The sequence below is a fragment of the Moschus berezovskii genome, chromosome 6 (assembly GCF_049115385.1).
Source record: "Moschus berezovskii isolate FMDL1 chromosome 6, NW_MosBer_1.0, whole genome shotgun sequence".
NCBI lineage: Eukaryota > Metazoa > Chordata > Mammalia > Artiodactyla > Moschidae > Moschus > Moschus berezovskii.
This window is the reverse complement of record NC_142465.1, coordinates 5,035,007-5,062,440: the sequence shown is the minus strand read 5'-3', so window position 1 is coordinate 5,062,440 and position 27,434 is coordinate 5,035,007. Positions and strand designations below refer to the sequence as shown.

Here is a 27,434-nt window from a genome sequence, read left to right as displayed (position 1 = left end):
GTCATTTTTCAAGGATGCAATTATAGTTAGTTTTGCCACAAGAATAGGCTCTTTAGGAACTCTTCGTAGTGAAGGTGATCAGTGACAAAAACTAAAACTAAGTCCCATAAGGGTAACAAGTTAGGATGCCAACACTAAAGACATGATCTTTGAAAGCAATCTCTTTTGAAGACTGAGATGGATTCTGTGTTTTGAGTAGCAGACGGAAACTAAAAATTGGCTCCAAAGAGTAAGACATGTCCTGCTCAAAGGAAGGAGGCTTCTGATGTGCAACAGGAACATCATGAGATACACAGAAAAAGATCCCCAAATTTGGATGGTACAGCACAGAAAACCGGAGCCAAAACTGTTCCTCTCAAAAATATTTAACTGAGGTCTGTCCTCATTGCTTAGTGAAGAGGAACTGAAATTCTAGTCTCGTTGTCATCGTTTGAAGTTTGTCGTCTATGATTATGCCGAGGTTATATGAACGGCAGTAAAGCGCGCGACTTACCGATGTCTGCCTGAAACATCAGCTCTTCTCCTGCACTAGTCCTGCCCCTCACTGTCTCCTCAGAAGTGGAACTCAGATATGTCCACGAACCAGCTTCAGCCAGGCAGGAAATGACATGCTCTAGGGAATGGCAGAGCAAAAAGATGGAAGGATGCTGGATTCCACAGTGACTGCATGGAGCAGACCCGCCCCGTGAACTGGAGTGGGACATAAAGAACTTCACTTAAACCACTTGAATTTGGAACTCTTCAACACAGCAGTTCAGCCTTTCCTGAAACTTTACAAAGATCATGAACTGGAATAACCACATGCATATCCAAAGCTGAGAAAGCTGACCTTCAAAAAACACCAAAAGGAAGCAAAGATAGGAAAACTTTGTGCCTTAGAGAAATGAGGAAACTGAGCGTTACTGCTGTCTCCTCAGTGACTTGCACCATGCTTTCTTAGTGCTCGCGAGTAATTTCATGGATGTCCTTTCAATCACGTCCATTTATGCTTGAGCTGGTTTGAGGTTCTGGTGCTTATAGCTCTAAACCTCCAACCACGACTGAGTTGGAGCAAGTAAGAGGGAGCATGAGTAAGAGGAAGAAGTGCATCAAAATGTCACAAGCAGTTGTGTCAACGAGGTAGATGAACATGCCATTTTTTAAATTTATTTATTTATTTTAATTGGAGGCTAACTACTTTACAATATTGTGGTGGGTTTTGCCATACAGTGACATGAGTCAGCCATGGGTATACATGTGTCCCCATCCTGAACCCCCCATCCCCCTCCCCCTCCCATCCCGTGGGGTCATCTCAGTGCACCGGCTTTGAGTGCCCTGTCTCATGCATCGAACTTGGACTGGTCATCTCTTTCACATATGGTAATATATTTTATTTACTTTTTTTTAAGTTTCCAAACTTTACATAATGGAAAAACATGACTTTTCTAATAGAAACTTTTATGAACTTTCTAAAAGTTTATACCAAAAAAAAGTTTCTAGTGCAAAAGAGCCCAAATCAGGAAAATAATCTTTCTAAAACCATTCTCTATTAGTCATATTTTGTGGCTGGGTGTGCCAGATGTCCCATTAGTAACAATAACTTTATCATACCTCTATCGTGTGCAAGGCACTGTACTTGGAATTTCTAACATGTTATTTCATGAATGTTTCTACCAAAGTATAAGAAAAATATTATACCGATTTTAAGGATAAAGCAATTGAGGCTCTGAGAGTTTAAGGATCTTTCCCAAGGTTCCAAGGTGAATCATAGAGAAAATTGAGACTTACGTTTGTTTAACTCCAAAGCCCATCTCTTGTCACTAGGCAATAGGTAAACTCTCTGCTGCTACTACTAAGTCGCTTCAGTCGTGTCCGACTCTGTGCGACCCCAGAGATGGCAGCCCACCAGGCTTCCCTGTCCCAACACTGGAGTGGGTTGCCATTTCCTTCTCCAATGCATGAAAGTGAAAACTCTCTCTCTATATATAAATATATATATATATATATGCATTTTTTGTTTTTAATTGCTTTACGATGTTGTGTCTCTGCCATGCAACAACATGAGTCAGCCATAAGGATGCATATCACCCCTCCCTCTTGAAACTCCCTCCCGCCCCCTACCACATCCCACCCCTCTAGTTTATCACAGAGCTCCGGGTTGAGCTCCCTGCATCATACGGCAAATTCCCACTGGCTGTTTTATTTATGGAATTGTATATATGTTTCAATGCTACTCTCTCAATTCATCCGACCCTCTCCTTCCCCGACTGTGTCCGTAAATCTGTTCTCTGTCTGTGTCTCTATTGCTGCCCTGCAAATAGATTCATCAGTTACATTTTTCTAGATTCCATACATATGCATTAATATACTATTAAATACAAAATATTTTAAAAAAAGAAAATCACATGCTAAGAGCCACTCAATTTTTTTTTTCCAGCAAAGAACTACTTTGCTGCTACTGTGATTGACAAGGGGACTTAGATGTTACTTGCCTGAAAATTGTTAGTCACTCAGTCGTGACCAACTCTTTGTGACCCCATGGACTACAGCCCACAAGGCTCCTCTGTCCATAGGATTTTCCAGGCAAGGATACTGGAGTGGGTTGCCATTTCCTTCTCCAGGGAATCTTCCCGACCCAGGATCAAACCCAGGTCTCTTGCAGGGCAGGCAGATTGTTTGCGACGGAGCTACCAGGACAGACTCCACTTGCCTAGAGTCCTCTCATTAACACAGGGCACCTGGGAAGTGGGAAGTTGTCTTAGTTTCCTCTGAACATCAGGCCTGTAGAACACACCTGGCCAAGAAGGAGTGACTTTCGGAAGTGATATGGTGATGACTTTCCATCTTCCACACATAGTGCTCTGGTTAATCATTTGCAGGCATGTAGTACTTCTTTCCCGGAGAAGGCAATGGCAAGCCACTCCAGTACTCTTGCCTAGAAAATCCCATGGATGGAGGAGCCTGGTAGGCTGCAGTCCATGGGGTCGCTAAGGGTCGGACACGACTGAGCGACTTCACTTTCACTTTTCACTTTCACACATTGGAGAAGGAAATGGCAACCCACTCCAGTGTTCTTGCCTGGAGAATCCCAGGGACAAGGGGAGCCTGGTGGGCTTCCGTCTATGGGGTCGCTCAGAGTCGGACACGACTGAAGCGACTTAGCAGCAGCAGCAGCAGCAGCAGTACTTCTTTCGGAGAAGGCAATGGCAACCCACTCCAGTACTCTCGCTTGGGAAACCCCATGGGCGGAGAAGACTGGTGGGCTGCAGTCCATGGAGTCTCTACGAATCGGACACGACTGAGCGACTTCACTTTCACATTTCACTTTCATGCACTGGAGAAGGAAATGGCAACCCACTCCAGTGTTCTTGCCTGGAGAATCCCAGGGATGGGGGAGCCTGGTGGGCTGCCGTCTGTGGGGTCGCAGAGAGTCAGGCACGACTGAAGCGACTTAGCAGCAGCAGCAGCAGCAGCGGAATTTCTCAGAGAAGGCAATGGCAGCCCACTCCAGTACTCTTGCCTGGAAAATCCCATGGACAGAGGAGCCTGGTGGGCTGCAGTCCATGGGGTCACGAAGAGTCCAACATGACTGAGCGACTTTACTTTCACTTTTCACTTTCACACATTGGAGAACGAAATGGCAACCCACTCCAGTGTTCTTGCCTGGAGAATCCCAAGGATGGGGGAGCCTGGTGGGCTGCCGTCTATGGGGTTGCACAGAGTCAGACATGACTGAAGCGACTTAGCAGCAGCAGCAGCAATACTCCTTTACTCAGCATCAGTAACGAAGAAATTGAAGAACATCAACCTGAATAAGCCCAGAGATATGCAAATGAAGGGTTTTTGTTTTTTCAGTTAACTAATGAGGACTCTGCAATCTCTGCATCTACTAAACATGAGAAACATTGCTGAAATAAACTGTGTATTCTAGGAGGGAGTAGGTGATTGAAAAACAAGGAACTCTTGTTGGAAACTTGTTCATTTCGTAAATTGTAAGAGGTTTTGGCAGGGCTTTCATCTTTCCTCTGTATCTAAGCCTAACACTGCCAACTTGGATTTGTTTGTAACTCTTAGCCAGTGCACATCTGAATCCTTCAAATCGCCTCACTATTTGACCTTGTGAGGAAGGGCACAATGTGGATGAAACTGGGTAGAAAGTCTGGATGGTGGTGCTACAATTTGAAAAGATGTCTTTTTGTGAAATGCAAAAGAATGCCCCCCAGGGACTTCCCTGGTGGTCCAATGGCTAAGACTCCACCCTCTCAATTCAGGGGGCTCAGGTTTGATCTCTAGTCAAGGAACTAGATCCCCCATGCTGCAACTAGACCTGGTGCAGCCAAATACAAACAAATAAACAATATTTTTTAAAAATAATAATGCCCCTCAAAATATGTCCGTGTTCTAATTTGCAGAATCTATAAATATTTGGAGTTACATGACAAAGAACTAAGGCGGCAGATGGAATGAAGGTGGCTAATCAGCTGGCCTCAAATTATGGAGATTATCCTGAATTATCCAGGTGGACCCAGTGTGTTCATAAGAGTCCATAAAGTGGGGAAATGAAAGCAGATGGGAAAGAGAAGCAGATGCAATTGTGGAAGCATGGTCAGAGCCATACAGGGTAGGATTCAGCCTGCCATTGTTGGCTTTGAAGACAGAAGTAGCCACAAGCCAAAAATGCCACAGTCTTTAGAAGCTGGAAAAGGCAAGGAAACAGATTCTTCCCTGGAGCCAGCAGAAAGGACACAACCCTGTCGGCACCTTGATTTTAGCAGTTGGAGTGGTGTTAGACTTCTAGCCTAGAGAACTTAATAAAATTGGGTTGCCTTAGCCACTAAGTTTGAAGTGATATGTTACAGCAGCAATAGAAAAAGACTGTATGACTAATGTGAGAGAGCTACTTGTGGCCATGGGTAGACTAGAAGCAGAAATTTAACAGAGGCTGAGGTGAAAGAAACTGTCTGCCTCTCTGGCTCACACTGGCCTCTGGAATGGTTTTCTGAAAGTGATTAGAGGGAGCTGCAATTAGTAATTGCGATGCAAAAGAGAAACGATTGCTCTGATGTGGTGGCAGGATACTGAGAACTGCTCAGTACACTTTCTGCCAGCTTAATCAGATCTGAAAACACCCGGAAACCTGTAATAAACATAACAGAGGGATAGACAAGTCTTATGGAATCTGGGAGAAATCTGCCCTGTAGTCACTGACCCAGAATCAGAAGCACAGAATCATATGTTAAACGAATTCTGGAAATGGATAATCCAGTCCTCCTTTTTTTCCTATTTATTTTTCATTTGTTAACAATGTTATTGAGGAATACTTGATACACAAAAAACTGCACAAATTTAATATACATAATTTATGAGTTTGTAGATACACAAACACCCATGAAACCATCGCCACAATCAAGGTGATAAAGGTAGCCATCACCTCCCAAAGTTTTCTATGCCCCTTTGTTTTCAAAGCTTTTTTCTGATAATAATGCTTAACATGAGATCCACCCTCTTAACAAATTTTTTTAATTGCACAATACAGTACTGTTAAATATAAGTAGTATCTTACTCAGATTTTTGGAAGTTATTCACCTGACATAACTGAAACATTATACCCATTGAGCAGCTCCCTATTTTCCCCTCCCCCAGCTCCTGGTAACCACCGTGCTACTGTCTGCTTCTATGAATTTGATTATTTTAGACAGAAATAGGTAGTATTTGTCTTTCTGCAACTGGCTTATTTCACTTAATATAAGTCCTTCAGGTTCAAACTTGTTGTTGCAGATGACAGGATTTCCTTCCTTTTTAATGCTGACCATATTTTCTTTATCCATTCATCCATCAGTTGACATTTAGGGTGTTTCCATACCTTGGTTATTTTGAATAGTGCTGAAGTGAACACAGGAGTGCCAGTACCTTTTTGATATCCTGACTCCAAATCTTTTGAATATATACACAAAAGTAGAATTGCTGGATCATATGATAGTTCTATTTTTAATTTTCTGAGGAAACATACTGTTTTCCGTATGTATGGAAATATTTCAGTCAATATGTTAAATGAACTAGTTCAACAAACTGCATCTTTGAACCTTAAAACAATGGTCCACAGTGGCTGCATTACTTTATACTGGGCTTCCCAGGTGGTGCTCGTGGCAAAGAACTCACCTGCAATGCAGAAGACATAAGAGACTCAGGTTCGGTCCCTGGGTGGGGAAGATCCCCTGGAGGAGCATATGGCAGCCCACTCCGGTATTCTTGCCAGGAGAATCCCATGGACAGCGGAGCTTGCAGGACTACAGTCCATAGGGTCACAAAGAGTCAGACACGACTGAAGCAGCTTAGCACTCAGTTTACATTCCCAGCAACGGTGTACAGGGTTCCAGTTTCCCCACATCCTCACCAACCCATTCAACCCTCTTTTTATACTGGAAAGAAACTAAGGCTCGTGAGATGAAATGGCTTGCCCAAAGTAGTTAATGTCACAGCCAATACAAGAACACAGCCATCCTAATCAGATTTGCCTAAAAAGTATGGAATCTGGCCACAACTTCATACTCTATTTCTTGATAAGCTCTAAAAGTAAGCTATAGAAACAAAATAGCTGTCTTTTAGTAGTGAGAAAATACAAAGTATTCTAAATCCCAGACAAAATGAAATATTAATATTGGCCAGGAAAGAGATACTTTAAAATTAAAAAGCACCACACCCTCAGGAAAAAGGCAACTTTTTCAGAATCTTGGTAGCAAAGTACCCTGAAAGCACCAAGTAATACTCCCAAACGAAGTCCCTTCATCTCCCTACATTTTGGGAAGCATGGAGAGCCTCTTTGAGACCCCAGAACTAATCTTGTTCCTTCAGTGTGTGTTATGGCCCAGTCTTAACCAACCTCAATGATAATGATAAAGAAAGAGAAAGTGTTAGGCGCTCATCATGTCTGACTCTTTGCAATGCCATGGACTGTAGCCCACCAGGCTCCTCTGTCCATGGAATTCTCCAGGCAAGAATACTAGAGTAGGTTGCCATTCCCTTCTCCAGGGGATCTTCCTGACCCAGGGATGGAACCTGGGTCTCCGGCATTGCAGGCAGATTCTTTTCCATCTGAGCCACCAGGGAAACCCAGTAATGATAAGAGGAAGAAGAATAACAGCTCACACCACTGAGCACCGACTCCAGTGCCCCACATGTATCATCTCATTTAATTTTCACAGTAACGAAATCTCGTTATCCTCATTTTACACACAAGAAAACCAAGGCACAGGAAGGTTAAGTAACTTGGCAAAGGTCATTCAGCAGCTGAATCTGTGGCCCGTGGTTGAGCTCTTGTTCAAACAAAGGGTCACAGAGGGGGAGAATCGGATCTTCATCCGTGCATTTCTGGCACCTGGCACAGCTGCAGCACAAACAAGGCGGAGGAGCCCTAAAGCTCAGAGCCCAGGCGACGAGGCCAGACACTCCAGGTGTTCAGTGACACCAACTCTCAGCATGATCCACGGGAAGTTATTTTCTCTGAATTTTCAGATCATTTAGCTAAAAAAAGAAAAGAGTATAATAAACATATCTGCCTCATGAGATTGTTATAAAGATTAATGAGGGCTTAGGCCTCATTGAAAGGGCTTAGCCTAGTACCTGTATTTGATAAATAATAAGCAAGACGGCATAACTGGGAGTTATTTTGTTATCTCTCTTTGCCTTTCAAAAAAATCTTTTAAATATTCCAAAAACCTGAATGTTTCCCAAATTCTTTCCCAAGTACGGTGAAAAGTCAATTTAAAGAAGAATAAAAATGTTTTGTTACTTAAAAATCACAAAAAACACTCAGAAGTGTTTTGACTCAATGTTCAGAAGGGAAGCCAGGCTAAAATTTGGTAAACATGGCAATGGCAGTGGAAAAGAACTAGTAAAACACAGAATTTTGTGAATATGTATAGGAGTGTACTCAGGTCAGCAAACCCTAGAAATCACCCAGACAGTTTCCCAGTCACTCACCAGTAGACATTCTTTTTTTCTTTTTAGGGTTTTTTTTTTTTTCCTTTTTTTTTTTTTACTGGAAGCTAATTATTTTACAATATTATATTGGTTGGTTTTGCCATACATTGACATGAATCCGCCCCGGGTGTACATGAGTTCCCCCTCCTGAACCCCCCTCCCACCTCCCTCCTCCCTTTATCCTCCCTCTAGACATTCTTTTGGGTAATTCTCCCTGTTTCATCCAGTATTGCTCCTGTGACATCGGTTTCCAAACCTACTTTTCTTGGCCTTCCATCAACAAATATTAATTTTTTTATTAAAATAATTTTTATTGTGGTAAAAATCATATAATATAAAACATACTGTTTTAACCATATTTACATTTCAATGGCACTAAGTAGATTCACATTGTGGTACAGCTCTCACCATCATCTATTTCCTGAATTTTTTACTTTCCTAAACTGAAACTCTGTCCCCATTAAAAAGGAAAAAAAAAAAAAGTATTATTGAGCTCCAAGCTGTGTTTGCTTAGAACTTTGCATAAACTAAAAAAATAGAAAGTGTGCCAAAGTATGGCATGGAAGATTGCTAGAGATTATGGGAGGACTGTAATCTCCCTAAACAAAAGCTTGATGATTGAGTTTGTGGAGGGCAGGGATGGGGTGACTTACAAAGGGGAATCGTTATATTTTGTTCTTTGCTTTTTTGTACTCTACATTCTTAACCAAAATTTTAATATACTGATGTATTCATTGTATAATAAAAGAAAGGTTATGAAGATAGAACCAGGTGGTTAAAAAAGAACAATGTATAAAATAATAATAGCTCCCATTTATTAGGTGTCAACAAATGCCATGGGGCAGGGATTGAGCCAATTACCTTTTGTATATTTTTCAATTTAGAAGAACTCTGAGATGGGTGAGAGCCGCTTTTCTGTGGACTTTAACTGTATCATCTCATATAATGTCCACAACCATGCTATGAGATCACTACTATTACTATCTCCCATGTCACAGGCACAAGAGACGATTAAGCCAATTATCCTTATTAGTAGCGAAACTGGGCTCTCTGACACCAACCTCTACACTCTGGGCACTACGTTTTAGAGAGAAAAATCTGTATAGCTGCTAGGCCTGCGCATCCACATTTTGAAGAATACCAGCTGTCTTGCAAACTCTCACCCTGATTCAGGAAGAAGAACAAGGAATGAGTCTGTAAAGTAAAACAGATGCTTTAAATGTTCTCACATGCATGCCTCTAAAAAATAGGGCAATGTGATGTCACGTTCAGACAAATCCACCATTATGTTCTCTTTGGTTTCATTGTGAGAGTGAGTTCCTAGGCAGGTTGATAAGAAGTCCTGGGGTCCCCAAGGAGAGAGGGGTCTGGAATTCTCAAGGAGGAAGAAAGGACAAACTTTTTTTCCCTCTACATTCCTTAGGATTATGTGACAATAATGTATCCTGCTTGAGGACAGTTTCTGGAAAAACCTTCTGGCTAATCCTGTTATCTTAAAATGTAAATTATGGAAGTGGGTCCAGTGAGGTCTTTACAACCTCCAGACATTCTTTTGGTTCACTGTAATAAGTAGTTAAAAATATATAACTACCTTGCTAACACTAGCGAGGGGCCACTCATTCTGTCCACTTCTGATGTCTCTGTCAGAAGCTTTCTCTATCTCTTTATACTTTAATAAAACTTTATTACACAAAAGCTCTGAGCAATCAAGCCTCGTCACTGGCCCCGGGGTTGAAGTCTTCTCCTCCAGAGGCCAAGAATCCCGGCGTCTTTCGTGGTTCAGCAACAACCTTTCAATTGTATGTACAGCAATTATACTAAATATAATGGATATTAAACTAAACCTGACAAAAGAATCTAATTAATAATAGTGCTCAGTTATCGAATTTTCCCTGGATTGAGGAAGGTAATTCTAAAGGATAAACTATCATTAGCTAGTGGAACACGAATTCATTTTTAAAATATACATCTCAAAAGAAAGAGAAGGAAGCTATAAATAACATTAAAAATAAAGTGTGGTCATTCAAAAGCAACATTTTTAGTAAAGGCAAAGGCTTCTACTCTGAAGTGTTAGTGAAGCAAAATAGGCAAGTTTTTTTTTCAATTAAGGGAGACATTTGACACTGTATAGACGGAGTTGGTGATGGACAGGGAGGCCTGGCGGGCTGTGATTCATGTGGTCGCAGAGTCAGACACGACTGAGCGACTGAACTGAACTGAGGCCTCTTAGACTTCACCGTCTGCCTTTGTTTTTCTAGGTCATACACCCCAAATCATCACAGGTCACAGCATATCAAGAAAAAAGATCCTGGGAAAGTTTGAGGCAGAAAAAAAGAAGCAGGACCCATTTTTCCCATAGTAGGTACCACGGCCGGAGAAGGCAATGGCAAGCCACTCCAGTACTCTTGCCTAGAAAACCCCATGGATGGAGGAGCCTGGTGGGCTGCAGTCCGTGGGGTCGCTAAGGGTCGGACACGCCTGAGCGACTTCACTTTCACTTTTCACTTTCACACATTGGAGAAGGAAATGGCAACCCACTCCAGTGTTCTTGCCTGGAGAATCCCAGGGAAGGGGGAGCCTGGTGGGCTTCTGTCTATGGGGTCACACGGAGTCGGACACGACTGAAGTGACTTAGCAGCAGCAGCAGCAGCAGGTACCACGGCATCTCACATATGTGTCATCTCAGTAGTTAAATGAGATGTGATTCACTGTTGTCAGCCTGCTTTTCCATTAATATCTTGCTAGAAAGTAAGTCACAATAAAATTTATTTTACTTTCCAAAGAAAGATTTCACAATCTAGGCTTTGCCAGTGATTCGGCCCAGTGCACAGGGGCTCCACTCATACCTGAGGACTACGGCTGGGGAGGACGGGAAGGGGTGTTGAGGCTCAGCCCTTTGGAGTCCACAGCTCCTCAGCCCTTAAAGCTCTCCTTCAGCTTCTGAAACCACACATCCCTGACCCTCCTATCACTCTTGACCCTCCTCTTCCATTTCCCCCACAGTGCCTCCTCTCCACCCACTGCTTCACCATAACAGCTCCTCACAAGACCTTCCAGCCTGCATGTGAGATGATGTCAGGTGCAAAGTGATTACGGAGCAGAGGTGGGAGGAAGAATGGGTTGACCAAAGGTGGTGTTTACCACTCCCATGCATAACAAGAAACAGGATGTTAACAAGTTCAAAAAAAAAAAAAAAACCTGATAAAAACAGAACACAGTGGATAAAAACCCACCTCAAGTCTGATCATTTAGGATCCAAGGACAAGGTCCATTAGCATGATGATTTCTTTAAACCGGATGACAGTTGTAGTAGGGACTATCATTTGGATTTCTGCCCACCTATTGTTTCCCAAAACTGCCTCCCCACCCACAAGACAGGGTGCCTGCAGCTGTATTTAAACCGTCTTTCCCTTCCACTCTGACCTCAGTCAATCAGACCAGGTAGGAACAGCTGACCCACGCTGGATCAATCAGCTTCTCTTTCCCAAAAGTTTGAAATTTCAACTCAGAGGCAGTGAGTCTATCTTTGGCTAAAACTATAAAATATAAAACTCGGGAGTTTTAGAGCCAATCATATATCCACCATGCAGATGGGTACGTAGATAAATCCCATCTGCAGAGAAAGGGGAAGAATAAAACAGAGTCCCAGAGAGCAGAGAAGGCAGAGGTGACAGCAGAAATGTCTGGAAGTCCTTCAGGTGGTCAGCTCCAGTCTCTTCTGAAAGCTCCCTACATCCCTGCCCACGGGTTCATGCTCTTGCTTGTGCTCAGTCCCTCAGTTGTGACCCCATGGACTGTACCCACCAGGCACCTCTGTCCATGGGATTTTTCAGGCAGGAATACTGCAGTGGATTGCCTTTCCACCTCCATGGGATCTTCCCAGCCCAGGGATCGAACCCACATCTCCTGCACTTCCCACACTGCAAGAAGATTCTTTACCACTGAGCCATCATGAGTCCTGGGCTTCCCTGGTGGCTCAGTTGGTAAACAGTCTGTGTGCAATGCAGGAGAACAGGGTTCGCTCCCTGGGTGGGACAGATCCTCTGGAGAAGGGAATGGCAACCCACTCCAGTATTCTTGCCTGGAGAATTCCATGGACAGAGAAGCCTGGTGGGCTACAGTCCATGGGGTCACAAAGAGTCAGACACGACTGAGTGACTAACACCCATCCATCTTAAGTCCTATGTAATAAAGCTCCTGTGTGTGTTAGTCACGACTCAAGGGTGACTGACCCTTGTTTCTAGGCTGATGATTAGAACCAGCCCTCCATTCAAGGTTGTTCAATTTACAAGAAAGACGAAAAGGAGGCAAGAATAAAGCTCAAAGTAAAACTGAACCCAGCTACTGTTCTCCTTCCCATATTAGAATATTTCTCTAAAAGTGGATTCTCCAGGGAAGAGAACATCACAAAGGAAACAGATGGCTAGTTTCAGGCAAGCAGGAGATACTCCATATTGCCTTTAGCGGGAAGGACTTAATCAGTTGTGGTTATTCCCCACATATATTCCAACCTCCCTGTTTATGCAGTGCAACAGATAGGCAGATAATTGTACTCCTGCACTATCAAACCAGCAGCTGAATGTGGAAAGGGACTCAGAAATGGAAACCTTGTCAGTTAGTTAGTGAATTATCACATGAAACAAATTGTGCACTTTTTGTTCAGTCCATTAGCTGCAAGGATGAAAGGAATTGCTCTCCCAACACATAATATTCCAATTTCGTATTTTCACTTAGCACTGCTCTTTCCTGCTCTGCAAATAAAATGCATTTATATTCTGCACGAAATTGTTCCCTCTGACCAGGACTTTATTTTCATCAGAGACAACCGTAAGCTCAATTGCTCTCTGAAAGGGAGCCTTGGGAGTGCAGCACCTCTGACACAAGAGCAGGTTGGCTGGGCCTGCCTTTTAGTAGCCGGATGGTGACTGGAATGTACACCCACCAGCCACTCTGCCTCCTATTTCTGTGTTTCTGAGATAGACTATGGCGGAATGGCTCAGAGTCAACTTGCCACAATTCAATGAACTATGAATAATAGTTTGATTTGCTCAGTTTCCATTCTTCCAGGAAACTCCAACTTTATATTGTTTCATTAATTTGAACAGGGTTTTATATTTTTATTCCCATTTCATAGGTATAAATTTTGATGTCCAGAGAGAAATGCAAACCATCTCTGAGGTCACTGAATCAGTTAGTGTCCATTGCTTTTGAATTTCTAGGTTATGATTTAAGACTATCATGCAAATGACCGCGCAAGCCTACAGATTCACATCTCAGTGAGATGCAATCAGTTCTACTAAAGGCTGGTCAAATGCAACTACAAAAAGTCATCGAAATAAAAACAATGGCCCATAACAATGGTGTAATACCTCATTGGGCCATTAAGGTACAAAGATTTTTATCATTTAAAAGTGTAGGGAAAGCTGGGGATGGTTAAGGGCATTTAAATTTAAAAACAGGAAGAGAAGAAAATTAACATTTGCCAAGTAATTTTTATGGTTCAGTGTGTCCGACTCTCTGTGACCCCATGAATCACAGCACGCCAGGCCTCCCTGTCCATCACCAACTCCCAGAGTTCACCCAATTTTTATGGTTAGAAATGCATAATATTTAATTTTCATGATAATTATATAAATGAAGTATTTTTATTCCCATTTTACAGAAAACTAAACTCCTAAGCTCAGAAAATGTCTCCAGTAAGTCTGTAAACATCACCTGGCTTGTAAGTAGAAAAATGAGCGTTTGTACCTCTGTGAAGAGCTGACTCATTTGAAAAGACTCTGATGCTCGGAAAGATTGAAGGCGGGAGGAGAAGCGGACGACAGAGGATGAGATGGCTGGATGGCATCACAGACTCGATGGACTTGAGTTTGAGTAAACACTGGGAGTTGGTGATGGACAGGGAGGCCTGGCGTGCTGCAGTCCCTGGGGTCGCAGAGTCAGACACGACTGAGCGACTGAACTGAACTGACCTCCATTTACCTGAGTTCAAAGCCCATGTTCTTTGCTATAAGCTGAGAGAGAATTGTTGTTAAAAGTGCCCAGTTCTAATGAAAATCAGATCCTCCTAACATTAGTCTCAGTAAAAAGCTGGAACAAAAAAGGCTTTATCTAGTTATCTTAAGTTTAATTTGCTTTGATATTCTTTTCCCAAGGACGAAATCAGTGGCCTAGAGCTTGAGTCTCAGTCTCCTAGAACCCAGTTAAACCCATCTATTGAGCAGTTATGCTGACCACATCTCACCAGAAGAAGTCATACCATTACCAGCATTAGAGGAGAGCAAAGGGGTCAACTATCCCGAATTTCTACGGCAAAGACTAAGCCAAAAGGAAATAAATAGTACTTCTTCAAGAAGTTGAAATTGCTAAAAACCAAGAGGAAAAATGTGAAAAAAAAAAAAGCAAATGTAAAATCTCCTGCCTCTCCCCTTGTGCTTTTATCCTGGGTGTCAGCACTTTTTTGGTGCTGGTAACAGTAAAAGAAAATGACAGCGGGGAAGGGGGACCATGTATTAGCTCCCGGACCTGGAGAATCCAAAGCTACATGGAGCATCAGCATGGGCACATCCATGAGTTTACATTGAGACACTGTCCCCCCTCTTACTCTTGGCCCTGCATTCCCTCTACAGAAGCCCCTGAAAGCTCCAGACTTTCCAACTGCAGAAGAAAGCACACCTCTCTCCTCAGTGGTTCCAGAAAAGTCCAGGTGCTGACCTTCTTCGGCCCAGCTCAGAACACGGCCCAGCCTTGCACAAGTCATTTAGGGCAGGGAGATACAACATCTCATCAAAGCCTTGGTCTGAAATCCAACCCTTGGACCTGGGAGGGAGAATCAGCCTCACCCCAGGTATAGATTGAAAGTAGGAGCGTATTCACAAAAGAAAACTGGGGGTGTAGTTATTGGTCTAGAAAAAAGGTGTAGATGCTGGGCAAACAGTCGGCACTGTATGCAGAGAGACAACCATCCTCCAAGACATATTTCCAACGTGGGAAAAATACCTCCATCCAGGCTAGGTAGGCGTCATGGTGATTTTTCCCCTCTGTTCCCAGGCAGAAGCTCAAGAAGCACACTCCCTCTGGCAATTAGCTGTCAGCTGATCACCAATTCAAATGTGCTGGGGTGAACCATGCTGATGATCTGTACTTGCAGCAATCACTTGGCAGGGTGAATCAAATTATGCTTTCCAATGCCACTTCAAATCAGGATTGCTATGTCTGCACTCATTTTCAGCAGTAAGGATTAACCTGCAAGTTTTTTTCTTTGATACTGACTATACGTGGGCAAGGGAGGAATTTAGGCTTCTTTTAAGTTCTGTTCAACAGGCAAGACCAAAAAGTTTTAGAGATTTGTAAGGAGGCTAATTAGAATCTATTCCAACTTAATGGCTACACTTTCACACTGAAATGGATAGGGGACATGTTCTGCCCTTGCAAGGTAGAGATTTCTCTTCCAAGTAACTATCTGATTTAGGAACCTCATTCTCCCATAACGCCACGTTCAGTGATCAATCAGATGTAATGATCAAAAAGATGTTTGCCTCAATCAATCCCAATAAACAAACAACTGCTGTTGTGGCAAACCTCATGTGCTCTTCACTTCAAATTCACTTGCCAATAATTGGCCTCATTAACTGTGGAGTTAGTTGTTCACTAAAATTGGGCAAGCTGTACATTAGATGTGTTCAGTGGTTTGCAAACCTTTGGGAATAATAGACGTACTGAATCAGCATCCAGCAAGTTCCATGAAAATTAACAAACTAAAAAAGTAAGGAGACTGTAAGAGAACTGGAAGGAGCAAAGGAGACATCAGGAAAGTCCTACCCTCTTCCTATAATTAATATTAACACTTCCCTGGTGGCTCAGATGGTAAAGCGTCTGCCCGCAATGTGGCAGACCCAGGTTCGATCCCTGGGTTGCGAAGATCCCCTGGAGAAGGAAACGGCAACCCACTCCAGTACTCTTGCCTGGAAAATCCCATGGACAGAGGAGCCTGGTAGGCTACAGTCCATGGGGTCACAAAGAGTTGGACACGACTGAGTGACTTCACTTTCAACCTATAAAATGAGGATTAGCTTTGCATCTCTTTTTAAAGATTTGATCTTGACAGAAAATGAACTTGACTTCTTTTGCCACTAGTTTTCAAATTACCCTGCCTGCATCTGTGAGATCATTCTGTTGTTCAGTTATAAAAACTGTATCCAGACTGGATTATGAGAAAGCTGTTTGCTTGCACCATCACCACAGACGCCCTTGGGTTGAACATCAGGCTCACTATGATTCTCCCAAAGAAAGAAGAATACTTTCAGCTGTTGCACCAGACCCACCCTTCTTAGAGAGAGGAAGACGCCTCAGCAAGTGAACCTCTCCGGGGTATCTCGGATATGTGCTGGGAAGACGGACAGCAGTGAGAAGAGTGGAAGTAGCCTTAATCAACTCCCTTGCGTCTAAATGACCTACTGCTATAGAAATGACCAGGGGACTATTTCAGTTTGCCCGGAGGTGAGGGTGCTTTTTTGTCTTGAACTACCCCACATATCAGCACCTCAATAATCCCCATTCCTTACTTCATCTCTGCTTATGCAGTGACTATGAGTCTCTAGAGAGAAAAAAAAAAAATGTGTTTGCTCTCCAGTCTGCTTTCTTACCCTTGAAATCTGACCAGGGAAAATTAAACATGAGGTGATATGTTGTTAAAGGAAGCTTTAATTATTTGCATAAGACATGGGATATCATTGGATGTCTGCTTCTCCAGTCAGATGAGAATCCACTCAGGTACTGGTTATTCCAGTTTCCCCCGGTGTTTCATTTGACAGTTCTGAGTCATTTAGTAACTTATTTAATTATAACTATTTTTAATGATGTCCACCATGACCCAGTAAGATATTGATTTTTTAGAGTCTCTGTACTGCAATGGTCTCCTAATTGGTTTTCCAGCGCTCTCCAATCCCCCGGCAATTCATTTCTACACAGCAGCCTGAGTCACCTTTAAAAATGTAACTCAGATCTTGTTTACAACCCTCCAGTGACTCCCCTGCATTGAGAGTCCACCCGACCCCCTCTGGAACCCTGTATTATCTCATCCTTGCTTCCCAGGCTGTCATTTTATCCTTCCTCTCCAGCCCACTGGCAATCTGTCTTCCGTGAACACATCCATTTCTGTCTATGATCTTGCTGTTCCCTCTTTCAGAGGACACTCTTTCCATGGCTCTCTTCATGCCTGGCTTCTGCTTATCCCATGGTTCTTAGTCAAATGCCATCTGCTCAGAAATGCTTTCCCTGGCCGGCTTATTCCCTCCCCATTCCATTGCTCTGAATCACATCACTCCAACTATTTTCTTCATAAAATTTGCCATGATCTCAATCTGGTTTTTTGCTGATATCTCTCTATTAGAATATAAGTTTGAAGTGGACATAAACCTTTTCTGCCTAATTCATCACTATATACTCAGTGTTGAGAACAGTGCCTGCTTCAGCCCCTGATATGGTCTAAGCCATATCTGAACATTTTGAGACCACGAGTGACATTATAAAGACTCACCATTCCATGTTTCAGAACTGGTTTATTTGAACACATGCAAATCTAATATGAGAAGAGCAATATATCACTATTAATTCCCCTGCCTCTTCCCAGAAAATGGCAAACTGCATAAGAATAATTTTCCCAAAGAAGAGAATGTCTTTGGAAATTGAAGAAGAAGGAAAAAACAACTCAGACACACTGGAAAACTCCGGACTGCTGTTTTTTTCATCATAAGTAAGACAAGGTTCATGGGAGCAAGCATCAGGGCTTGATTCTTTAGAAGTTGAAAATTAGATCAAATGAATTAGAGGACAACTACATCTTGTGTTAATGTTTTCCTCCTCAAATGAAGAAAATGAGATGATGTGAGCCATGACTGCATTTGAAAATGAAACTTTGTATTTCTATTTGCTTTCACGTTAAAGCACACTGTTTTTCATTTTCAAACTTTTCATGTTGGAAAATGTTGCAATACATTACATTCATTAGGCACAGGCCCATTTACCATGTGCAAGCAAGACAGGCACGGATATATCGTTCCCATAAAGCATCATCTCTAAATTACACAGTAAGTAAATGAGACTAAGCCAGACGCTTGTCTCACAACCCTTAATACTAATCTAAAAAAAATATTTTTTTTAACCAGCCTGGGTCACAGTTACCCACTCTTAAAACCGGCAATTTATGGGGAGGGAGATGGGATGGAGGTTCAAGAGGGAGGGACATATGTATACCTATGGCTGATTGATGCTGATATTTGGCAGAAGCTAACAAAATTTTATAAAGCAATTATCCTTCAACTAAAAATTATTTTTTTAAAAAACCCCTGCAATTTACGAACAATCAATTAGGCCAAATAAACTAATCATCCAGGAATACACTGGTTGACTGACCCCAACTCATAACAGACAAAAACGCCTTAAGGAAAAACTGAACTAATCAGATTCTGGCTGTTTTTTGCAAAGGATGATACATAAGAAACCTGGTCTTACTAGGAACCTTGGGTTGATTTCTGATTAGCTGATTACAGAAGACAGCAGCAAAGCCAAAATAAAGTAGTGATTCACAGTGAGATGACAGTGAGCAAGTATCTTTAAATTTATAATTGCCCTTGGATCTATTTAATTTAGCTTTATGTCAGGAGGCATAATTGAGACAAATGGTTGCACTGAGCAGGTATCAGGTATGACAAGAATCTGGCTGTGATTGTTTTGTTGTACTATGTCCATTTGGGGACTTTTCTGCCAACACTTCTCCTCTGATGGCTATTAAACTTTATAGGACTTTTCCCACTATTAGTTGTAACGGCATTTGCGTGTTAAATGCTCACAACAAATGAAATCCATGATTCCATTGTTTCACATGGCGAGAACAATGGTTACTGCTATTCCAAATGGAGAACAAATCTAAAAAGAATCAAGTAATTCCTCCTCCTTGTATGATACTTCTATAAGCCTGTGGGAAAGTCTTTGCAACTCTTCTATTTTTGAAACCACATAGGTTTTTGCCCATGTAAGAAAACTAAGGGTGCCACTATAGCCAGTCAGAGGACAGATGTACTGTGACTTTTGTTGAGGGAGTCTATCTGTAATTAAGTACAATTCTTCCTCCAACACATTTAACTAAGAAACTCCCCTTTCACTGGGGCTAGAAGGGAAAAGCTTGATGGCTACTTTTGGGTTTTTTCTTTTTTACTGAATTACTGAATACTGCCTGTAATGTAAGTATAGGTATATAGTGTTCAAAATTTTAAAGGTTATGCTCCCTTTATAGATAATATAAACTGTTGGCTATATTCCCCATGTTGTACAGTATATCCCTGCTTCTTATCTTATATTTACTGCTCTGTACCCCTATCTTGCCCTTCCCATCTTCCCCTCTCCCCTGGTAACCACTATTTCGTTCTCTATGTGAGTCTGCTTCTTTTTTGTCATATTTACTGGTTGGTTGTATTTTCTTATTTCACATATAAGTGATACCATACAGTATTTGTTTTTCTCTGGCTGGATTATTTCACTTAACATAATGCCTTCCAAGTCATCCCTGTCGCCGCAAAAGGTAAAGTGCTATCTAAAGCGACACCAAACTATGGGAACAACAGGAAAGCAGACATTTAGAGTGCCTTAGCCAATTCTCTCCTGGGAGAAAATTCAGCAGCCAGTTCTGGAAATTTCTTACTGTTCCTAGTCTCTCTTAACTGTTTATGGAAACTTTCTGGATTTATTGTTCTGGGTTATCATTCTAGACTAGTATTTATAAATAATTATTCAGGGTCATCTAGATCTAACAAAGCAAGATGCAAGAAATTAGATCTTTATGGATTTATAAAATGAATGGAATTTACAACTACTTGATCATTTCAGATCCTTTTATTTGGGCTCAGCTTGCTCATCATTTCTCTACCACTGATAATTTTTCAAGACACTACTCTTTCAGCTCAAATAGCATTCAAACTGCATGATTTTCACATTCTAACCATCAAATTCCTTCTCAAAAATTCCACTGTTTTGAGAATCCTTCAAAAATGAAAGAGCCTCAATCATCAAGATAACCAAGAGTCAAACATCTGATTTCTCATTGTAATTTTACTTCACTCTGATGTATATATTAATTTTCTCATATTCTTCCTGAATATTCCCAAAATTTCTGACTTGTAACAGGCCATTAACAGTATGAGTTAGTTTGAAATTTTATGCAATTTCCTATTTAAAGAACATCCTTAGAAGTAAATTAGAACTGCTAACTTAAAAGTTATTCTGGCGTCTTATTCTTCTCTACTTTTCCTCATCCTCTCTCTCCCCGACCCAGTATTCTGTGCTACTAAAGCAGGTTAGAGGAACAATGATTGCATTTGTTAAGGGAATCAGAGGCTAAAATTCATTCACTCACTCAGCAATTATTTGTTCACTTAGTCACCTCTAACAGCAAGAGATGACTGAAATTTGTAGCGCATCATTATTTTTTTTCATTATTGGAGTATAGTTGTTTTACGATGTTGTATCCGTTTCTGCTGTACAGGAAAGTGAATCAGCTGTAGGCATACATATATCCCCTCTTCCTTAGATTTCCTTCCTGTGGTATATCACTGTCATTTACCTAAATTTGCCCAAACTTTGGGCAAATGGCCAGACTCCCAGAGACCTAGCATGGTTTGGGGATGTGAGAGGAAACATCTATACTGTTGTCAACCCTGGATCACAAGCCAAGTCCTATTTACTGACAAACATTAGTTCTGATAAGCATTACTTTCCCTTCTATGACTACACATCATAAGTACATACATACACCAAGCTGAATGTCTTAGCAATCCAAAAGTGAGATGTGATGGGCTGTTAACATTGATGCGTGACTAACTGTGCTACTCTGAGCAAATCCCCTAACTCTCTGTGACTCAATTTCTACACCACTGAAATCAAAGCTCTATGAATATTATTATTCTCCAAGAGAAATGGGTTAAACACCTGAGCAGAATAATCACTTTATTTCAGCATAAAATTCACACTCCCAAGATTTATTCTCTACTGTTTAGTCTTTCCTAATGTCCACTCTGGAAGTATGTTCTCCCAAAATACTTTGGAAAGCATGCCACAACTCAGTTTCTTCAAGGTCAATGCAACCTATATATTCTAGGTGTGAGAAGTTCACTTTTCTTACATTGTATAAATAATCATCCTGGAAACCATTCCAACTAGTGTGTTCACTATCCATTTTTGAAAGAGAATACTGAATCTTTTAGTAATGTGATAGGAAGTTTCATACAATTCTGGGTTTATCTCAAATAGTGCTGTGAAAACACTTACACTGGAGAAAATAGAAACAGTCTCACTGCTATTTTCATTTTATCTAATGAACACAAAGGAAAGGCTCGGATCTCAGAAAGAAAAGGTCACAAGCTAGAGTCAGCAGAGGGCTATTTGTTACCAATTTTCAATAGGTACAATTTGGCTTAGGACACTAAGCTGGAATGTCAAATTTATTTAAGACATTTAAACCTGTTCCATACAATGAATGGCTATCTGCCATTGGGTTCTTTATGGTGCTTCACACATTATCACAGTAAGTTACAAGTAGATAGGAATACACAGAATTGCGTGCTTACTAGCCAAGCCATGACACAGAAAGCTATTGGTGTTATATGACACTGAATTGTTGCTAAGCTCCCAAAACATCATGCTGGCAGTGACACAGGTCCCAGGCATCAAATCCCCAGATACTGGTTCATTTTGTTCAAGGCATCACACACGGTGTTCAAATCGCTGCGGAGGTCCTGCACCACGTTTTCAATACTCCTGGTGTCTTTCAGAATTTCAATACTCTGAGTGTAGGGATTGAAGTAGACTGAGAAGGGACGGGTAATTGACTTTGCGAAGTCCCTGCAAAATAAACAGAACAGAGAAGAATATGGGATCAACCCTCAGAGGTTCAAGAGACAGACATAAGGAAGGAACAGAGCTAGCAAAATAAAAAGTCATGTTCTCTAGATGAAAGCAAAAGAAATTTACCTCATCTTTTCTTTGGCTTCTTCAAAACTTTCAGAAACAAAGTAGGCTTCCTGGAAGGTGGTGATAAGGCATTCCTGCAAGCAGGTGGTCTTTGGGTCAAAGGCTTTCACACACGCCTTGTCAGAAAGAGCATGCTGCAACACACACCGTGAAACCCGTTAAAGTCCCGGATGAAACTGCCGAAGGGCCACCAGCTCCCACTCCTCCAGGGCAGCTCCATCCTCCCACAGAACTGCCCACATACTCATCCACCACAGCACGGGGAGCTCTCCCCGAGGCAGGGGAAATGGACTGTGAAGGCTTTTGTTTGGGTGGCTGGTCGTTTTGAAGTCTGTTAGTAGCTGAGGGGGCAAAAAGGAGATAATGGTAATTTTTTTAATTTACTATTAACCACATTCATACTGAAGGGCCGTTCAGAGCTGGAACCCCATAGAAAGTGCATGCTTGCAAGGTCATGTCAGACTCTGTGACCCCATGGCCTGCAACCCACCAGGCTCCTCTGTCCATGGGTTTTCCCAGGCAAGAACACTGGAGCGGGTTGCCATTTCCTCCTCCAGGGGATATTCCTGACCCAGGGACCAAAACTGCCTCTGCTGCCTCTCCTACACTGGCAGGGGCATTCTTCACCACGCATTACCTGGGAAGCCCAGCTCCACAGAAATGAAATTTTAAATCTGTGCTATGAATAGAAACAGGAGAGAGAACAAATATGGTCTTAAATTTATTGCTATAAGCAATGGACTGGAATTTCCGTTAAATGGCAGAAGTAATAATTACCTGCGTGGAGAGGTAATTGGGACTCTGACTGAACTATTTGAGGACTCACTGTGAGACATTTTGAGGCCAAGTACTATGTATCAACAGAGGCTGGAGTGGGCCTGTATATTTGAGGATATATGTAAAGCATTCATTTACCTTCCCTCAAGCACAGCAGAACAAGGTACAGCAGATAAATATTGCCAGGTGGGGAAAAAAAGAGCTAATATTAATAGCTGTACTTATGCTCAGAGCAGACATGACGGACACAGGAAAGCTAATGCAGGTACTCTGTGAACCCTCATTACCCTGTTCAGTTCACTCCATGACTGGCACTAAGAACAGCAAGCAACAATGAATGATCATATTCAAGATAAATCCAGTGACGCTAAAAGTTAGCACTCATTTCCTGCCACCTGCCTATTTATAGCCCCTGGATCTGTGGTTCTCACACAGAATGTGCCTAAGAATCCCTGAGGAGCTTGTAGAAAATGCAGAAACCCAGGCCTCAACTTTACTGGAAGGTCTGGATAAATCCCAGAAGTCTCACCCAGGCATCCAAGGTGAAAACTATATTTTGAGAAACACCTCTTTAGACTCCTTCCTTCTTAATTTAAATGATAAACTGGTTGGTAGAGAGAGGCAGAGAGAGAAAAGGTAGCAGAAATAGCCTTGAACTGGAAGTGAGAAAACCTATTTGCAGGCCAGGAAGAGAGACGCAGACACAGAGACCGGGCTTGTGGACACAGAAGGGGCGGAAAGGGTGGACGACCTGGGAGCTTAGGGCTGGCGTGCATAAACCACCAAGTGTGAAACAAGTAGCGAGCGGGGTGGGCAGCTGCTGGGCACAGGGGCCTCAGCTTGGCGCTCTGTGCTGACTCGGAGCAGTAGCAAGGGATGGGGAGGTGCGAGGGGTGCTCAGGAGGGAGGGCTGTGTGTGTGTGTGTGTGTGTGTATAGAGAGAGCTATATGGGAATCACAACAGTGATTCACAATGTTGTGCCACAGAAACCAACTCAACACTGTGAAGCATTTATACTCCAATAAAAGCAATAAATAAGTGGTAAATCACAGAAAAAGAAAGAAAAGAAAACTTGGACTCTAGTCCAGGCGTTGCTGCTAACTGGATAAGCTTGGCAGATGATTTCACCTCTCTGGACCCCCATTTCCGGAGTGTCCATGAGAAGTCTGGGGGGCTGATTTCTGAAGACACTCTATTCCAGCCTCTGGTCCATCCAAACTACTTCTCAATCTCTAACTGCTAAGGTTTTCCCGGAGAAACACTGAAAAACCTTTCCTGTTCAATACTCCTGCTGCATTCCCCCAACTATTTCACAATGCCTGGCATGATTTGTAGCCTTCTGTGAAGAAGGCTGTGGTTCCCTAAGTGTGAAAATACAGTAGTGAACCCAAGGACTGACAGGTGAGAGAAATGGCACATGGTCCTACCCTGGGTGAGATTTGCTTTCCCGCCAAGTCCCGTTGTCCAGATCAACGCAGATGTGAACCAGGGAATGCAGAGGGCCCCGTGGAGTGAACTAATCTTTTCTTGGCCCACAGAACAACGTCATCATATGCAGACGGCCACTACAGCAGCACGCGCATTTGTGCTGTATTCAATGCAGTGCAGTGAGCAGCAGGGGATTCGGGTTCCATGTGACTGATAATTCTGTCCACATTTTTAAAACAACTTCACAGTTTCAAGAAACAAAATGTGCTTTGATGAGAGCTGTTGCTCCTCTTAGGGATGGTCTTGATTCCTGTCTCCTGTACAATGCCATGAACCTCCATCCATAGTTCATAGGGCACTCTGTCTGTCAGATCTAGTCCCTTAAATCTATTTCTCACTTCCACTATATAGTCATAAGGGATTTGATTTAGGTCATACCTGAATGGTCTAGTGGTTTTCCCTACTTTCTTCAATTTAAGTCTGAATTTGGCAATAAGGAGTTCATGATCTGAGCCACAGTCAGCTCCTGGTCTTGTTTTTGCTAACTGTATAGAGTTTCTCCATCTTTGGCTGCAAAGAATATAATCAATCTGATTTTGGTGTTGACCATCTGGCGATGTCCATGTGTGGAGTCTTCTCTTGTGTTGTTGAAAGAGGGTGTTTGCTATGACCAGTGTGTTCTCTTGGCAAAACTCTGTTAGCCTTTGCCCTGCTTCATTCTGCACTCCAAGGCCAAAATTGCCTGTTACTCCAGATGTTTCTTGACTTCCTACTTTTGCATTCCAGTCCCCTGGAATGCAAAAAGGACATCTTTTTGGGGTGTTAGTTCTAGAAGGTCTTCATAGAACTGTTCAACTTCAGCTTCTTCAGCATACTGGTCGGGGCATAGGCTTGGATTACCATGATATGAAATGGTTTGCCTTGGAAACAAACAGATCATTCTGTCGTTTTTGAGATTGCATCCAAGTACTGCATTTTGGACTCTTTTGTTGACTATAATGGCTACTCCATTTCTTCTAAGGGATTCCTGCCCACAGTAGTAGATGTCATGGCCATCTGTGTTAAATTGACCCATTCCAGTCCATCTTAGTTCACTGATTCCTAGAATGTCGATGTTCACCCTTGCCACCTCCTGTTTGACCACTTCCAATTTGCCTTGATTCACGGACCTAACATTCCAGGTTCCTATGCAATATTGCTCTTTACAGCATCGAACTTTGCTTCTATCACCAGTCCCATCCACAACTGGGTGTTGTTTTTGACTGGGTGTTGTTTTTGCTTTGACTGAATCCCTTCATTCTTTCTGGAGTTATTTCTCCACTGATCTCCATCCTAAAGGAAGGAGATCAGTCCTGGTTGTTCATTGGTAGGACTGATTTTGAAGCTGAAACTCCAGTACTGTGGCCACCTAATGCAAAGAGCTGACTCATTTGAAAAGACCCTGATACTGGGAAAGATTGAGGGCAGAAGGAGAAGGGGAAGACAGAGGATGAGATGGTTGGATGGCCTCACCAACTCAATGGACATGGGTTTGGGTGGACTCTGGGAGTTGGTGATGGACAGGGAGGCCTGGCGTGCTGCGGTTCATGGGGTCCCAAAGAGTCGGACACGACTGAGCAACTGAACTGCACTGTTGCTCCTCTGCAAAGAACAGGCCTCCTATTGGTTCCACATGGTTTTTGGAACAAGAAGTTGCTGTCTTTGCAGCCATACACTCTGCGTGTGTTTTATCTAGCATGCTGCTCTAACTGTGCATTTATCCCTCAGTACATACACGAAGGAAGAGAGTGCCTTCCTTAGTGTCCCTGACGTTTGCCTGTGCTCACACTCGCACTGAGGGGCACAGGCGGGGAGGGAGCAGAACGGGCTGTGTGAAAGTTCAGGGCACGGCTCCCTCAGGGCTCCCTGCTGAGCCAGACTTCTCACTGGGCCAAGGACGAGCAACAGAAGAGGAGGAAACTTATCCACCTAGGTCTGCAATGGGACAGACCGTGGCTGCAACAGGACAGTAGCACCTTTAGCAGTCACCATGTATAGAGGATGCCTCTGGTATATAATAACAGAGACCAAAATTAGTGTAGTTTTAGAAAAATGTATCATATGATGATTCTACTAGATACTCAAATGAGCGCATCTCATCATTTTAACAGATAAACGAGATGAGAGTAGACCAAGAAAAAGCCCAGAGGGCAAGGTGCTCTGCCTTTAAGAAAAGTCAGTGTATTCACAGCATATGATTTGAAGCAAAGACCATTAGGTAATATATCTCACACTTGACTAATGCAATCATCTAAAAGACAACTAGAAGTTCATTGTTCTAAGCTCTCAACAATGTAGTCTACCCTCAAGATCCTGCTGCATCCAACAGCTGGTTATATGCATGGGACTGCTCCATCCATGGAGTATGAGACCAGTTCTACCCCCTGGCTGTTAAAAATATAGGGATGACAATGGCAGCCAAGGACTAGCCTGCAGAATGACGCGTCCAGAGCTGGGGGACAGCCACTGGGTGAGGCCGACAGAGGCGGTGGCAATCACCAAGGAGCGTCTCACTCACTGGTGGGAAGTGCTCCTGCATGACGGCCTCCAGGGACATGCATGCAGCCCGTGAAGGGCCCTGCTTCTGCAAACTAACGCACAGCTCAAGGGCTATAGAATATCATTCACGTCCCCACTGGTTCCACTGCTCCGTGGAGCAAAGCCCTACCGAGTTTGCTTCTCAACTCTTACCCACATCTCTCTGTAAGCCACCTTGGTTTTAGGGAACAAGTTTCACGCTCTCTCCTCTGTGTCCAGAGTCGATTCTCTGTAAACACACAGCCAAACTGCTTGATGTCCCTAGGGAGCTCTGTGGTGAATCCTTTTCCAAAGTGTTAAGAGACTGATATCCTGAAGTCTGCAAAAATTAATCCAATTTCCTGCAGAGAGAGGCTTTCTAATGCTGAGAGAATCTGGCTGAGAGCTTTTTACTCTGAAGCCATTTTTAAAGTGCAGGAATGCTCGAGAATCACCTCCGCTCATCTACATGCTCTCTAAAAGGGCTGTTTTGGATTGATCCACAGGGCAAAAGGCAAGGACACAGGACTAGGAACCAGGAGACCTGGATTCTAAACATAGCTGTCCCAAAGGTTTACCAGATGAGTGAAAATTCCCCAGGTTAGGATGCAATTTCCTCTATGAGAAACTGCAAAGATTATATCTACTGAACTCTAAAGCTCTTCTTGCAATATAGTTCTAACAGGGCCTG

The 27,434-nt window shown here is 42.6% G+C and overlaps 1 protein-coding gene across 1 annotated transcript in view; it reads right to left on the bottom strand.

Annotated features, from left to right (window-relative positions):
* Positions 1 to 21,247: 21,247 nt before the first annotated feature.
* Positions 21,248 to 27,434, bottom strand: part of TPH2 (tryptophan hydroxylase 2) — a 108,236-nt gene continuing 102,049 nt past the window's right edge. Inside the window, exons 10-11 of the mRNA XM_055395169.2 lie at positions 21,982 to 22,115; positions 21,248 to 21,852 (exon numbers count right to left, since the gene is read on the bottom strand). Of these exons, the coding sequence (XP_055251144.1) occupies positions 21,678 to 21,852; positions 21,982 to 22,115 (309 nt within the window). The 3' untranslated portion in view covers positions 21,248 to 21,677. The remainder of the gene's footprint in view (positions 21,853 to 21,981; positions 22,116 to 27,434) is intronic.